The 14,980-nt window shown below is 34.9% G+C and overlaps 1 protein-coding gene across 1 annotated transcript; it reads right to left on the bottom strand.

The window, feature by feature from the left end:
* Positions 1 to 7,512: 7,512 nt before the first annotated feature.
* Positions 7,513 to 8,760, bottom strand: LOC149878675 (uncharacterized). The gene has a single exon (XM_090072050.1). It carries the CDS (start codon positions 8,758 to 8,760, stop codon positions 7,513 to 7,515), a length of 1,248 nt encoding a protein of 415 aa, XP_089928176.1.
* Between the last annotated feature and the right edge of the window lie 6,220 nt (positions 8,761 to 14,980).

Below are 14,980 nucleotides of genomic sequence, written 5' to 3'. Positions count from 1 at the left end.
TTTAATATCTGAAGGAAAGTAATTCGTTTTTACCAAAAATAAAATTAAAACTTATTTAAAAAACGATGAATAGTTTTTTAAGTTAGGCTTGTTACATCGAAGTTCGGTTCGTTATATATCTATCAGGGGCAATGATATATTATATATACTAGATGTCTAACTTGCGGGATTTTATAAGAAGAAAAGTGAAGCCGCTTATTTTGTTTACAAATTGAATCCGCCATTTGTAATAAGGGCAAAAGCTATATCCGACGTGCGAAATAAAAGTAAAAAATGCATGTTTTTGCCCGAATTAGTAATGGCTTCCACGGCTTCACTTTTCGGATCGATTTTAGACATCTAGTATATATAATATATCATTGATCAGGGGTAAGCTCTGGAGTCTCGAAACTATTTTTGTTACGAGACATTACGATACGAGATCTCGAAATGACACTGATTTTCGAGAATAGTTTCGATCATGGTTTTCACAAGTTTCGAGAACTTGTTTCGAGAGGTTACGAGAAGTAACGAGATTCTCGATTGAGAATTGGTCACGAAATTTCCCTTCTCGAAACATGACAATACTATGAGAATAACGAGAAATTAACGAGATTTAAATACTTTTTCGATGTTTTTCGAGATATTACGAGACAAGTTTTCTAATTTTTCAAATATATTGAAAATTATTGGAACAAAAGGTTTTTTGTTCATTTTTGTAGCTAAATTTTGATTAAAATAACAAAACATTATTTCAATGGCCACCTAAGCAGCCGTTGGCAGTCCTCATCGTGAAACATTCGACTCCTTTTTCAGTTTCTACCAGATTGAAGGGAAGGTTGCATCTGGCCAAGAACTTGGCAATTTCTATGTCTCCTCGTAGCTGCTCTTTAACCTGCGGCTTATACTTTATGTATGCATTAATTTTTTTGGCTTTCTCAGGTGTTGATGGTCCTACCAATTTCCTCTTTTTAATTCCTCTTTCTAAGACTTTAGGTGTATGTCCTCCTTGCTCTTGCTCATATCGCTCATCTTCGTCGTATAACTAAAAATTAAAAAAAGTAATAATAAGTACCTTTTTTTGTAAAAACTAAAAAAGGTTTTGGATTCATAAGTAAACAAAAGAAAAATGATTAAAAAATCCTAAATCAACAATGAAACAATTAATATTCAATAAAAATAGTTTAATAAAGATTAATTTTAAATGATTTAAAACACCAATTCACCTGCTCTAGTTTCTGATAGGCAACATCTCCTTGGCGCTTTTTCTCTGCCTTTTCTTTTTCCAAAGTCAGCCAGATCACTGAGTGAGAACTAATCATGTGATGCCTCATACCACTGGTTTTTCCGTCTGTAAGGTTGGAGACATGGCCACAGTTGTCAATGTTGCACTTCGCAAAAACTCAATGCCATTCTCGATGACTCTTTCGTCAGTAAAGTGCTTCCATATTTCTGTCCTTGGACGAACCATGTTGTCTAAAAAAATGAAATCAAATATCACGATCAAAATCAAAAAAAAATTTTCCAGGACAATAATTAAATACGTCCGATCGTTAAAAAGTTCTAGGAACTACAAAAGAAAACTTGCACTTTCCCGGAAAATGATTACCAAAATTTGTACTGGAATTAGCCAATTACTTCAATACGACATTTCATCTACATGACAATTCAAACTTGTAAGTGTAAATATATAACTGTTTATTTCACTGACGTCATTCACTTTTAATATTTTAACTTTGTCATCTTGTTAAAAACCTAAAAAAAATTTTTAAGTAATGAACTAAAGTAAAAAGACTCAACAAAATAAACAATAAATTATAAAAATATATAGTAATAAAGTGTTTTCTTACCTGATTCTTTGTAAAAAAGATGACAATATTGTTGAATAAAAAAATATTATATATTTAATATAACTACTATGACTTGCCGATTCTGGCGCATTGACATTTTTTTATATGCATTGACAGTTTTCAAGACACAATATCGATTCTGGCGCATTGACATTTTTTTATATGCATTGACAGTTTTCAAGACACAATATCGATTCTGGCGCATTGACATTTTTTTATATGCATTGACAGTTTTCAAGACACAATATCGATTCTGGCGCATTGACATTTTTTTAATACCACATTAACATTTTTTATAATTCCGCATTGATACTTTTCTATACTTAAGGATTCAGGCGCATTGACATTTTTTTTAATACTTAATGAATTCAAGATGGCGTCGTGTTTTTAATTTTCTGCAATCATTTTTGTTGACTTACCTTTTTGTGTCTCTGCCTCGTGTTCTGAGTTTATATTTAATCATCATGTCCGAAGAGTTGATCATAGTCCATAAATGTAAAGCACGGTTTTAGTTTGTAATGTCCAAGGGCTAGCGTGTGAATTCCGTCTTGCAAGATGTGTCTTTTGTCATCGTTAGCGCTGAGTGCGACTTTGTTGATTTCTTCGGTGTAAATGTTATGCTGATGTGATCGGATAACGTTCATGGATGCAAGCTTTTCATTTCCACTGAATAAGCAGTCTTTATAATCTTGATGAGTGATGTGTTTTTGAACGACTTTATTTTTAACCCCTTTGCATCTTTTCTCTTCTTTTTCATAGGTTTTGTAAGAGTAGAGCTTAGGACGAAGTCCAACAAACTCTTTAATTATTTTTCCACCAGCCTCGTCTTTGAACATACCGATAATCTTATTATTTAACCCTACTTTAAACCCAGCGTTTTCAATAGCAGGATGGTCTTTAGAAAAGTTGCTCGTGTCAAATTTGGTTTCAAGATCGCCAGAAATGTCTTGATAAAAATCTTTCGTTTCGATTTCATAGATGAGTGAGTCAGTGTCAGTCATGAGTAGTTTCGCGCGATCTCCGTATTTAGGTTTGATATAGTTGTAATGGAAATCAAACATCAAAGTTTTGCTTATGTCTAGAACGCTTAGTCCTAAGTAAACAGGCTTGTTGTAAAAGAGTTTTGTTCTTTTCATATGAACTGCAGTAAGGTTTTCATCAAAAATGGTATTTCTATCATAATTAGACTTTCTTGACAATTTCAAGACTTCTTTTCTTGTGGTGATTAGTTTAATATCAACATGCTTTCGAATATTCTCCATGGTTTTTCCAAAGACAGAGTTATTCATGAGTTTAAAAAATTCTTTTTCAAACTCGTTTTTAGCTTTTGCTCTTAATCCAGTGTTGAGATCGATGTATTGTTTCATGAAGGGTTCTTCTTCAAAGGTGACACCTCGATGAATTTTAGTAGTGATCAATCCAAGTCGTTCATAGAGTTTTAGGTTTTCATGATGAATGACGTATTTTTCTTTGTTGTTTAAATTAGGAACGAGCTTGTCCACTTTATTAATTTTTAGTCTTTCAGGAGCTAAAGGATAGTCGTTGTGTAAATCGTGTAGGCTTTCGGGATAGGTTAAATCGACTTCGAGAATACAAGGCATGGATTTCCAATTAGCGAGCTCCTCTTCAGTCATCCATCTGAATCCTCTAAAAGGAAGAGGCTTACACATAGCCCATCCATATAAATTATTTGCGTCTAAATACTGAATGAATTTCGAAGGTTGTGAAGGATCATAATCACTCATGTATTTGTTATTAGCAGTTCCATGTCGTTTGCTGATCATGCAAATTCCACCGCGTATCCCTTTTTCTATCATATTAAGCATATCAATATCAGACAGAAGCTCTAAACGAATTCCAGTTAGTTTTAACATGGCATCCCAACCCAAACCAGGTGAGGTGTAATACCAAGCAGGATCAAGCTTGTAATAGGTACGGCACACGTTTCTGAAATTTTCAAAGATATCAGCAAGTATCAGAACGTCTGACTTGTTGTACAGTTCTTGATAATCTTTAAACGTTTTACATCCAAATACATCCCAAACGTTTTTTGCATGCGCATAGTCTTCACAGCTTATTCCCTCATCATTCAGTTTGGAATAGAATGCTTCAATAGGAGGTAATTGCGTTTCGGAGAACTTTTCAATCGAGTCCACCCAGTCATAAGGGTAAATACCTTTTTTTCTTAATAAATCAAACTTTTCTCCAGAGTAATATTGAGCAACGTTTTTGCATTGGTCGTTGTTTAGATTTTTAGCTAGATCTTCTAACTTGAAACTCATGAATCTGTAGCTGTCGATAAACCTTAGCTCTTTCCATACTTCCTGAAGTTTACCTTTCTTATTAATAAATTCTCTTACTTTGATTTTTTTCGAGAAACTGATATATTTTTCTTCATTGTTGGGTATGCAATTGAGCTTTCCACCTAATTTCTTGATGAACAAATGACTGTCATAACCGGACAAATTATGGAAAATGATGGGTATGAATTTTGGAAGTTTATAATTCAAGTTGCATTTGTTATGAGCAGCTCCTCGATACTTTCCAGTTAAATGGCAGTGATCCCACACTTTGTCACTGTTAAGATCTGATCCACAAATATGACATAGAGTTGCAGTCTCAAAATTCTTTTCATCCTCATCCGTTACCACTTTCTTTTTTACTATATCAATCTTGTCGAGAATCTTTATAAGGTCAGCTTCAAGCATGGTTATAAACTTTTGAGCTACGTCATCCTCTTCGCTTTCAGCTGTGTACATGACTGGTTCTCCTTTGTAAAGGCTATCGTCAAAGCATTTGATATAATAGCAGAAGGAGCTTGGAACGTGCTTTTGATATTGTCTGGTGTACGACTCTTTCGAATTCGGTGTGCAAGTGTTAAGAGGTTGGATGAAACTTTCAAAGTCTGCATAGACAACGTATGGAACTCTCATAGACTTGTTATAGTTTTTAAAATGAACGGTCGTTCTTTCTTTAGGAAGTTCGATTCTTACTGCATCGTTGTCATAGCAATAAGGTTGATGCTGTTGAAGCTTTTCTTCCTGGTCATAACCTTGTAAGCAATTTCTGCAATAATACATTTTGTGCTGATGATTTGATGTTTGTGTTGACAATAAGCGACTCAAACTTTTAATGAGACAGTAATGGTCAGTGTCTTCGTTTGAAATAAACAACAAATCAACACAGTGCTTTCGATCTACAAAGTCAGATATTTGCAAAGGGTAAAGTTTTTTATTTTCGTATCCAAAGACGTTAATGCTAATCGCTGGGTTATTCTTTTCAAACTTGTTGATTTTATTAAGCTTGACAGGAAACTCCATTCCTTCCCAATTCAGTTCTTCTGATTTTAGAACCAAGTCTTTATCAATTCTTTCGTTGTCTCTATTTTTTAAATTCAACGCTCGAGTGACTGACCATTTAAAGCATTGATCGTCCTTGTTTTCCATGTTGATGATTGCCTTTTTGTCTTTCAGCTCTTTAGACAGCTCAATATAGGAAGAACCGCTGATAGGCTCGTAATCAGTAAAGTTAATGTCCATTCTTAAAATCTTAGATATAGTGCAATTAGATCCTAAAGCATTGTATTTGACACTACTTTCCAAGACTTTTCCTTCCATTTCACCCATGAGCTCTCTTACATTTGTAGTTGCTAGAACAATCTCTGATCTTGATGAAAAGCTTGCTTCTCGAGTCACTTCTTCACCAGTCATCATGCTTACAGATTTCATTTTACACGTTAAAATAATTCTTACTCTGGTGTTTCTTTCCCCTTCCATGGTTTGAATGACAGACTCTCTCACCAAATTAAAAAAGGATGCAAGGTCTTGGTATCGAGAAGAAGGTCTATAAGAAAATTGTCTTACAGAACCCTCTGCCGAATGTTCAGTCATTTTAAACTTTACTTTAATTGGTTTTACCACAGGTTGTTTTACAGCAGGTTGTTTATACTCTGTTTTTGATACAAGCGATTTGATAGACTTTATCTTTTCATCGATTTTGTTCACTGCTTTGCTTACCTGATTCTTGACTACTTCGGGAACGTAAGGCTCCACCCATTCTTTAACATCATTTAACTTAGTTTTAACATAGGACGCCACACTTTTTGTAGTTGCCTTCAGACTTGAAAAAAATGAAGGTCTAGGTGGAATGACTGGTTTTGGTGTTATAGCAGGTGTTAAATCTGAAACAGGTTCGTCAAGGATAGGTCTTTGCAAATGAATTGGTTTTGGAGCAATAGGAGGCTTTTGCACTGCGGAAGGAACAATCCTTACTTTTGTTGGCTTTATTGAAACTTTTGTAGGTTTTATAGAAACTTTTACAGCTGGCCGAACAAACCTAACCACAGTAGGTCTACGAAAAGCAGCAGGAGCAGAGACTACTCTAGGAGGTTGTAAAACCATTATAAGTTCTCTTTTTCTCATTTTAGAGTATCCTCTTATTTTTTGCTCTTTAACAATTTCTTTTAATTCTTTCACCGTTTTGTTTTCCATTTTATTAACAAAAGATTTTTTTATTTATATCATTTTTCAATTTTTTTAAATTCTTATATTGAATTTAAAAACTTCTTCCTCCAGAAATCTCATATTTGTAACCATCTATTACTTTTCCATTTCTGCATTCAAAGTACTGCCAGCTATGTCCTGTCTTTTTATGAGTCTCGTAAGCAGACTTGTACTCAGTCACCTCACCAGTTTCCACATGAGTTATTTTTAAATGTAAAGGATTATTTCTAATTAAACCAAGTCTAGCATATTTTGGATCAAGAGGTTTCTTTTCTTTTTTCTCATGTATTCTAGGTCTGCCAACAGGTTTCTTGTCTTTCGAGTTTTCCAAAATGACATCTTTATCAATCAGATTGTTTTCAACTGCAAGCATCATGAGAGACATTTTATTGTCTGACGTTTTGGAAACACCGTTTTCTTTTAACAAATTTTTCAAAAGTTTTCTTGTATATTTCATCTTTTTTATTTGTAAAGATTTTTTTTAAATCAAATTCGATTTTTTTAAATTTATGTCATTGATGAAAATTATTCTAAAGTTTTTATATACAATATCATTAGGATCAAGTGAATGATTTAAAATTGCGCTTTTTAGATTTCCAGAAATCTTTTTCTTCTCCTCGAAATCACAATCCAAACCAAGCACATAATTGTCAATCATTCTTAGTTTTTCTTTTTTAGGCAAGACTTTCCAAGTACTGAGATTCTCTTTGATTTTCTTTTCCATTCGTGAATATTCTGTCTCACCACTCCATACAAGTAGGTAAAGCTTGTCTCTCTCTCTTCGTCGTTGTACTCTTTTGGAATATTAAAATCTCCGTTTTCAGTGATGTAAACAGATTCGCGAAACACACCTGCTCTTTCAAATGCAAGAAGCTCAAGATGTCTTTTTTTATTTATATCAGTCTCTTTGATACTACATTCTAGAAAAAATGGAAAAAACTGTTTCATTTTATTCTTCTTTTAACAGATTTAAATCCTTTTTAGGTCTACCCACGGGTCGATCTTCCTTCACGTCTTTAATCAATATGTTTTTATCAATCAAGTTGTTTTCAATCGCAAGCATTAATAATGACATTTTATTGTTTGACGTTTTGGAAATTCCGTTTTCTTTCAGCAATTTTTTCAAATCCTTTTTCGTATATCTCATTTTTTATTTTAAAAATATTATTTTTTGAGTCCTTTCAATAAACAAAATTAAATCTGCTTCCATCTGATTCAAATCTAAGCAATTTATCAGAAATGAGAACAGCAAAAGCCTGGGTGTTTGCAGGAACGTTCGCATTAAATGTAGCTTTTATTTGCACATCTACCACTGAAGTTTTTAGTCTCTCAGCCTGTTTGCTCACATCAAAAACAAACAGAGGGCAAATGTATCTATAGTTTAAGGCAGATATATTAGGTTGACTTATGATATCGCTTACTCCATAAAGTCTATTGTCAAATTTAGAAGCGTCCTTATAAGCTCTTGAGTATTTTTGGTTGTTAAAGTCCAAATTGTAATCAACAGCAGGATATCTTTCACTGTTTAAAGTGACATATATGTTTTTCAAGTCGCAGTGATCAAAGACTGCAGGATTTAGTTCTTGACTTCCAGATTTATTGGTTTGGAATCCAACAATGACATACCTTGGTCTTTCGCTAGCTGATCTTGCGCTTAATCTCCAACTAAAGTTATTGGATACAGGAACAGCGATGGTGTCGCATTGTCTAGATCTGAACGAAATTGGAACATTTACTTTTGATTCAATGATTTTGTAAAGATTGTTGCTAGCCGCTACAGATGGTGTGACATGAGGCATAAACAAAGACAGTTTAGTCAAATCCAGTTTTCCTGCAGCTGTTGCAGCTGTTCTAAAAATAGCATCACTATCGCTCTTTCTCACAAGAGCAATTGTATGCTTAAATCCATAGAGCACTTTATCGTAATCATCACAAAATCCAAAAATGTGCTTTAAAGGAATGCAAAACGAAAACGTTCCTTTTTCTTCACTTTTTACAATGATGTAGTCTTGTCTTTGCTTAAATCCAGTGTTGTTGACAAGATCTGCTAAAGCTGCCGTGTCTCTTTGCCACAGCTGATTCATTCCTTCTGAAATTTGGAACTCTACTGGATATTTGAGGTATCCAATCATGGTGGTAGCTTGTCCAGGTTCGTAAATGGTCTCCACCTCGTTATTCGACAAATGATAAGAAATCTGGCTGAACATGTACATGAAACCATTGTTAACCAAAGTAACAACATCTGTATCAGCGTAAGAAGTTCCATCCGCTTTTAAAAGTCTTCCTTCAACCAAAATGTATGCCTCAGATGGAAGCGTGAACAAATCTTGCTGCTCAATATTGATCCTTATTTCTCCATCCACATTTATATTTTTATTCACGGGCTCGTATTCGTGAAACTCAAATCTCTCAATTTCTTCATCCACCATAATCTCTTCTGTAAAATTTAAAACATCGGAATTTGCCATTTTTATACATCAAAGAAAAAAATTTTTGCATCCTCATGCAATCAAAAGTCCATTTCCCTTTTTTACCAAGTCTTGTATTCTAATCGCGTTGTTCTTCGACAATCCTGATCCAAACATAGAATATTCGTTCATAACCGGTGCTGCTGCTGCTGCTGCTTTGTTAACAATGCTCGAAATAATTTCTTTGCTTTTAAGACTGAGATCATTCTTTGCAGCTGGCTTTGGAGTTCCAGTCTTGGCATACAATTTTTCAATGGTCTTTTTACCTTTATCAATAGCTACGTCTTTAGCAGTGGAAATAGCTGCAGAAGCCAGCTCTTTTCCTGCAGATTTAGTAGCCATGATGGCTTCTCTTCCCAGTTCAGTTTTTGCAATTTTATTAGCCAAAGTAGATGCCGCTCTTGAAGCGCTTGAAGATGCCGCTCTTCTCAAGAAATTCTTAAGCGTGTCTATTATTCCACTTCCACCTACAATATGCTTCTTAACATATCTATTTCTATAAACGATCATTTTTTTATTTCCAAAGATTTTTTTTATTTCATATCGATATACGCCATCATAGCCTTGTACTCGTCTTTATTAATCCTATTCTGCCTCAACAGCTCATCGCAAATGGAAACGGCTACATTTCTCGACTCTTTATTTCCAGCATGCCATGCAGCGATACTCAAGTTGAGATTTTCCACAAGAGCATTTGGATCGCTTGGAAGAATAATCACACCATTGCCTTTTTTGACTTTAGTTTCACTTTTAAATTTATCCCAAAAAGGACCTATAATTTTCCGATATTTTTCGCTTCTGGAGGCTTTTGGCTTGTTTGGATTTGCATTAGAAAAAATAGCACCAGAGTTGAAAATAATTTTTTCATAATTTTCCAAATCTTCATCGGTAACATTGCTCATTAATTCGTTTGGAGCTTTAGATTCTGTCATAAGCTCCCAAAGGCCTTTTGTTCCTTTATACCTTTCTCCTCCAACAATGATATCATTTCCATCCACCTCCACCTCCATTTTTCCAAAGTATAATTTATCACTAATTTTACTAAGTTCGAAATTTCTTTTAACATCGTTTACGAATCGCTTATTATACTTATTTAAATAGACGGATGAAATGTCTCCTAAATGATTTGTCTCATCAAAACTTGGAGGTGCTTGTTCATTGCGTCTTTCTTCGATGCTCTTGATCATCTTTTTATTGCTTTCAATCAGAGGCTTGTAAAGCTTGCTCAAATCAGTCTGAAGATTAGCATCATAAATATTCTCATTCAAACTATCTTGATAGATTCTTTTTCTTCTTTCAACAAATTCTTTCACCAGTTCATCCCTCTTGTTAGGGTCTAGTATTTTAAAAAAGGACATTTTTTAAAACGCAAGAAAAAACTTAAACGTAAACTTATCTATGTTTTTTAAATTAATTTTTCTTAGATCCGTGGAAAATCTATGATTTTTTAAACATGTTGTTGAACGCTTTTATTGCATCTTCTCTTCCTTTTTGGATCAACGACTCTTTAGTTATCTCGTCAATGTTGATTTTTGTTTTAGTTCTTATTTCTTTCATCAGACTCTTAAACTTTTGAAGCTCGTCTAAAATCAATTCATACTCTGAATCGCTCACAATGTTGTCTACTAATGCCTTTGAAATGTGACTGTTGATGGTGTTCAATTTCGACTCGGCCAACACTTTAATCTTTTCATGCTTCTCCGCTTTTAATGTCAGTTTTTTGTTGACTTGTCCTCCTACAATGGATAAAAACCCCATTCCAATAGCCGCACCTTCACACGCATTCGCAATAGGAGCAGCAGCGATGGTGCTCAAAGTTCCAATTCCAACAACTCCAAGTGCAAGACCACCTGCTTGCAACGTAGAGTCTACAAAAGAAATGATTCTGAAAGCGCGATGATACTTTTTGCTGAGATGCACTCTCTTTTTCCTCTCGTTGTCCATCTCTTTTTGGACTTCGCTTATTTTTTGAAGCCTATAAACATGTCCTCCTTCATCTACAGGAGCTGATGGAAGAACTGGATAAAGTCCATGCGCTTTTGCGTTAGATTTAGCATCGTGATTGTATTCCATTTTATATTAAACGAAAAAAATATTTTTTTTCACTCATTAATGAAATTGACAAAGCATAAACTTTCCCCTTTTTTAATAATGACATCTGACTTGCTGTTATTGTAAATTTCCATGATCACATTATCCACCGACTCTGATAGTATGATGCTGTGACTGAAATAATCCAGTTTTGATTTTAGGCTTTCCCTCAAATTCACTAAAGCTAATCCGCTTTTAAGCTTTATTCCAAACATAAAAGTTATTTTCTGATGACTCAGTTTATTTAATGTGATGTCTTTTTGAGTAAATATTTCATACTTACTTCCCACTTTTACAGGAGGATGCTTCAAATACTTGTCGAAAAAAAGATATGATTTATGACGAGCCTTTCGATCGTTATTAAAAAAATTTTTTTTATGCACATGATTCTCCATTTTTATTATCACAAAAAAATTAATTTTTATAATACATCATTTTATTCCTCACATATAAAGAATAAAATGATTATTGTCTGCGTCCATTAAATATTATTGTTGGTCCTCTTTCAATTATTTCATATCGTTTTTGTTTTTTAAGAGTTAATTTTTCTTCTAATGTAATTTCAACTACAGACGGTCTCCTTATAATAAGTTTAACTTTAATTTTTCCACCAGGTTCAGTGGGTTCTGTTATAATTATTTCAGACGGAGGACGTTCAATTCTTCGTCGTCGTTCGATAATATCATGTTCTTGATTTCTTTCTCTCTCATCACGTATTCTGTTTGCTCTCGTTTCATAATTTTCTCGTCGGTTTAAAAGCTCATATTGCCGTTCTATCATTTCATCGTAATAATAAAAATAACGTAAATCTTCAGGATCGCTTTCTACAATTTCAACATCTTCAGTTACACGGGTTCTTGTAATTATTGTTTCTCGTCTCTCTTCCCTCGGTAATTCATTGTAAGGTATATCCTCTGGATCATCATCTTCAGGGTCAACTAATATAAGTCTGTTTGCACTCGCTTCAATATTATTGCTAGGTATATCCTCTGGATCATCATCTTCAGGGTCAACCAACATATGCCAATTGTAAGGCCTATCCTCAGCATCAGAATCGTCTTCTAAAAATTCATTATCTGACATACTCATTGTTATTTTTTATATGAAAAGAAATTTATTTAAGTCATTTTCAATTTTTTCTTTCATCTGTACATTATATCCATTTGCGGATTCATGGAAATCACTAGTGATTTTTATGCGTAATAATAGGCTTGTCCTAGAAGAAGGTAAAAGCTTCCGGATTGACCGACTTGAGCATCACCAGAGTTGAGCGTGACAACGAGTCTTCTAACAGCTGCAACCGTTAGAATCTGCTTCTCCAAAATTTCTGTAAAAAGAGATGGTGGTGGTCGATCCGATGGATGAAGTGGATTGGTACAAAAGTCCAGTCGATTTGTTGTTGAAGGAAGTTAAATTTGAGCCGTTCCATGACGACAAATAAAAATCTTCTAATCCAGAAGAGGAAAAGATGCATGTGCTGTCACCGTCATATCCTGGAAAATACGTGTAATTGTTGGTGTTGTACGGTGTCCAAGGAGTGAGTACAGTACCGTTACCTGGAGGTAAATTCCCATCGTACATTCGGACTCTTGATTCCCACCAGTTTCCAGAAGAGCCGATGACGTGCATCCTGATGTATTTCAACGAGACACCATTTCCTTTCCCGCTGGTGTTCAACAAAACGTATTCACTACCATAAGTGGTGTTCAAATATCGAAACGTTCTGCAGTACAGCTTGTAAAGAGGGATGGTTGCAGGAATGGAGGCAAGTGTGGAAATGAACGGTTGAATCCAGTAAGTGATGGCAGTAGCATTTCTGTTGACGAGTTGAATGGAGACGTCGTTTCTGAAAGGCATGTCCAATGTGAAATATCCTCCCAAGGAAGTGGTGTTATACATGTTGCATCCCTGCAAAGAATTGGCGTAAAAAGCTCCTCCCAAAGGAGAAAAAAGCAAATCAGTGGCAAGTCCTGTTTGATCCACTCCAATTCCTTCTGTTGTTTCTGCATAATTCCCTACATTGATTTCTCCGTCAGTAAAGATTCGAATGAAAACTTGACCTGGAATATTCGTGCCAGAGGAGCTGTATAAAGCCAACCACAATCTTCTCAGCACTCCGGATTTTCCGGAAAACGCAAACACAGGAGAAGTGGTTTGCGCCGCAACCGTCTGAGACTTAAACCCCAAACTGGTAAAACTGGATCCTGGAACGACACTGGTCAAACTCGATTTTTGCAACAACAAGTCTACATAATTCTTTGTTGATCCATCCTGTGAGTTGGTTGGATCAGTCACGTTGATCAATTTGTGTGAATTCAAATCCAAATCTGCTACACCTACAGTTGTTCCACCTGAAGCATGCGTGTCTACATAATTTTTCGTAGCTGAATCTGAAGCTGATGTAGGTTCTGCTAAATTGGTTAATTTGTGCGACGTCATGTTAATGTCGGTGTATGAAATAGCGTTGTAAGAGACTTTGGTGTCTACATACCCTTTTGTTGCAGCGTCTTTTAAAGCGGTAGGATCGGAAACGTTGATCAATTTGTGGCTATTTAAATCCAAGGCTCCAGTGATCGTGCTTGATCCATCTACTTTCACATTCATGCTCGAGCTGACGTCAACATAATTTTTTGTCGCGGCGTCATGCGAATTAGTAGGTTCGTTCAAATTGATCGCCTTGTGAAAATTCAAATCCAAGTCTGCAGTTCCAATCGATGATCCTCCTCCTGACGAATGCGTATCTACATAGTTTTTCGTAGCAGCATCGTGTGCGTTAGTCGGTTCACCTAAATTGATGATTTTATGAGAGTTGTAATCCAAATCTGCAGTGATGGTGCTGTTTCCATCTGTCCTGACATAGAGATCACCTGTTATGGTTGTTGATGAGGAAGGATCATAAAAATACCTTCCTAATTCAGTTCTTCCAAATTTGTCAATCATTTTATATAGTCACGACTTTTTTTTCACCAAAGTGTGTTAACAACACTTTGAAAGTCATCTCCTTCCTGTAATTTTTTCAAGACGTAAAGACACAAGTGTCCACAATAAGACGTGTTACCAAACTGCACTCTTTCGCTGTTGTAAAAGACAGGGCTTTTCAAATAGTCAACGAGCTCGACGAGAGGAGGCTGGGCATAAGAGTCAAAGCTGTATTTTTTGTCTCCATCTTTATACCAACAGACCCAATGAAATCCATCTGTGCTGGAATCTCCCGTGTTGGTAATTCCACATTCTTTTACTCTTGGCTTTTTAGGCAATTCATCCCTCACAAAAACACCTCTAAAGTTTTTAATTTTGAGCTTTTTCACAGCATCTATTAATTGAAAGTTGGTGAGAGGTTTATTCGGTAGTACAATTCCTTCAACGTTGATTATTTTTTTAAAATTCAGAAAAATTTTAAAAAGGGTTTTTTTACATTTCATCATCCTGCTCTATTTCATCTTCTTTCACCTCTAAATTCATGTCTTCACACATCATGATGCTATGAGGTAAAGATGCATTTTTTACGATGACGGCTTCGACCAGTTTAACTTGAATAGACACAATCGAAGGACCGATATACACCCCCTCAATTCTAAGCCCTCCAATAGCATAACATCTTTGATTGATAAAATCATGTCCAGAAGATCTAACCAAATTTTTATTACCACGTTCCCCTTTGACTCTATTTTGTGTATCAAGATCTGTTTTCTTTCTATGAAATACAGAAGTAATGAATATTTCGTCTTCATTTTTAGATCCTTTAGTTATATACATTTTAGCATAAAACACTGGTGCTGCATCAGCATGGTCAGCTTTATATTTTAAAATAGTCAATTCGTCTGAATTAATTTGCTTTTTTCTTCCTCCCTTTTTAAGTTTGGCTGACAATTTATCTACTTCACTTCTAATGAACAAAGTAATCTTTTCCATTGTGCTAATAAACTTTTCTTCTTGTTCTGTCTTTCCTTTCTTAGCATCAAAGCAAACGAAGGACATGGAATAGCCAGTCAATTTTTGTGTTGCTGGATCTTTATTCTCGCATACACCATACGAAAATAATATAGGTGTTCGTAATACAAGAGGACCGTCTCCATTTGAATAAGAATAT

Source organism: Hydra viridissima, unplaced genomic scaffold (assembly GCF_058129835.1).
Source record: "Hydra viridissima isolate aposymbiotic clone 2 unplaced genomic scaffold, HvirCarnegie_v1 scaffold_14, whole genome shotgun sequence".
NCBI lineage: Eukaryota > Metazoa > Cnidaria > Hydrozoa > Anthoathecata > Hydridae > Hydra > Hydra viridissima.
The sequence above is the reverse complement of the archived record's forward strand: the minus strand, read 5'-3'. Positions and strand labels throughout refer to the sequence as shown.

Coding starts and splice junctions, on each gene's coding strand:
- LOC149878675 (XM_090072050.1), bottom strand. CDS start 8,760: ATGGTGGATGAAGAAATTGAGAGATTTGAGTTTCACGAATACGAGCCC.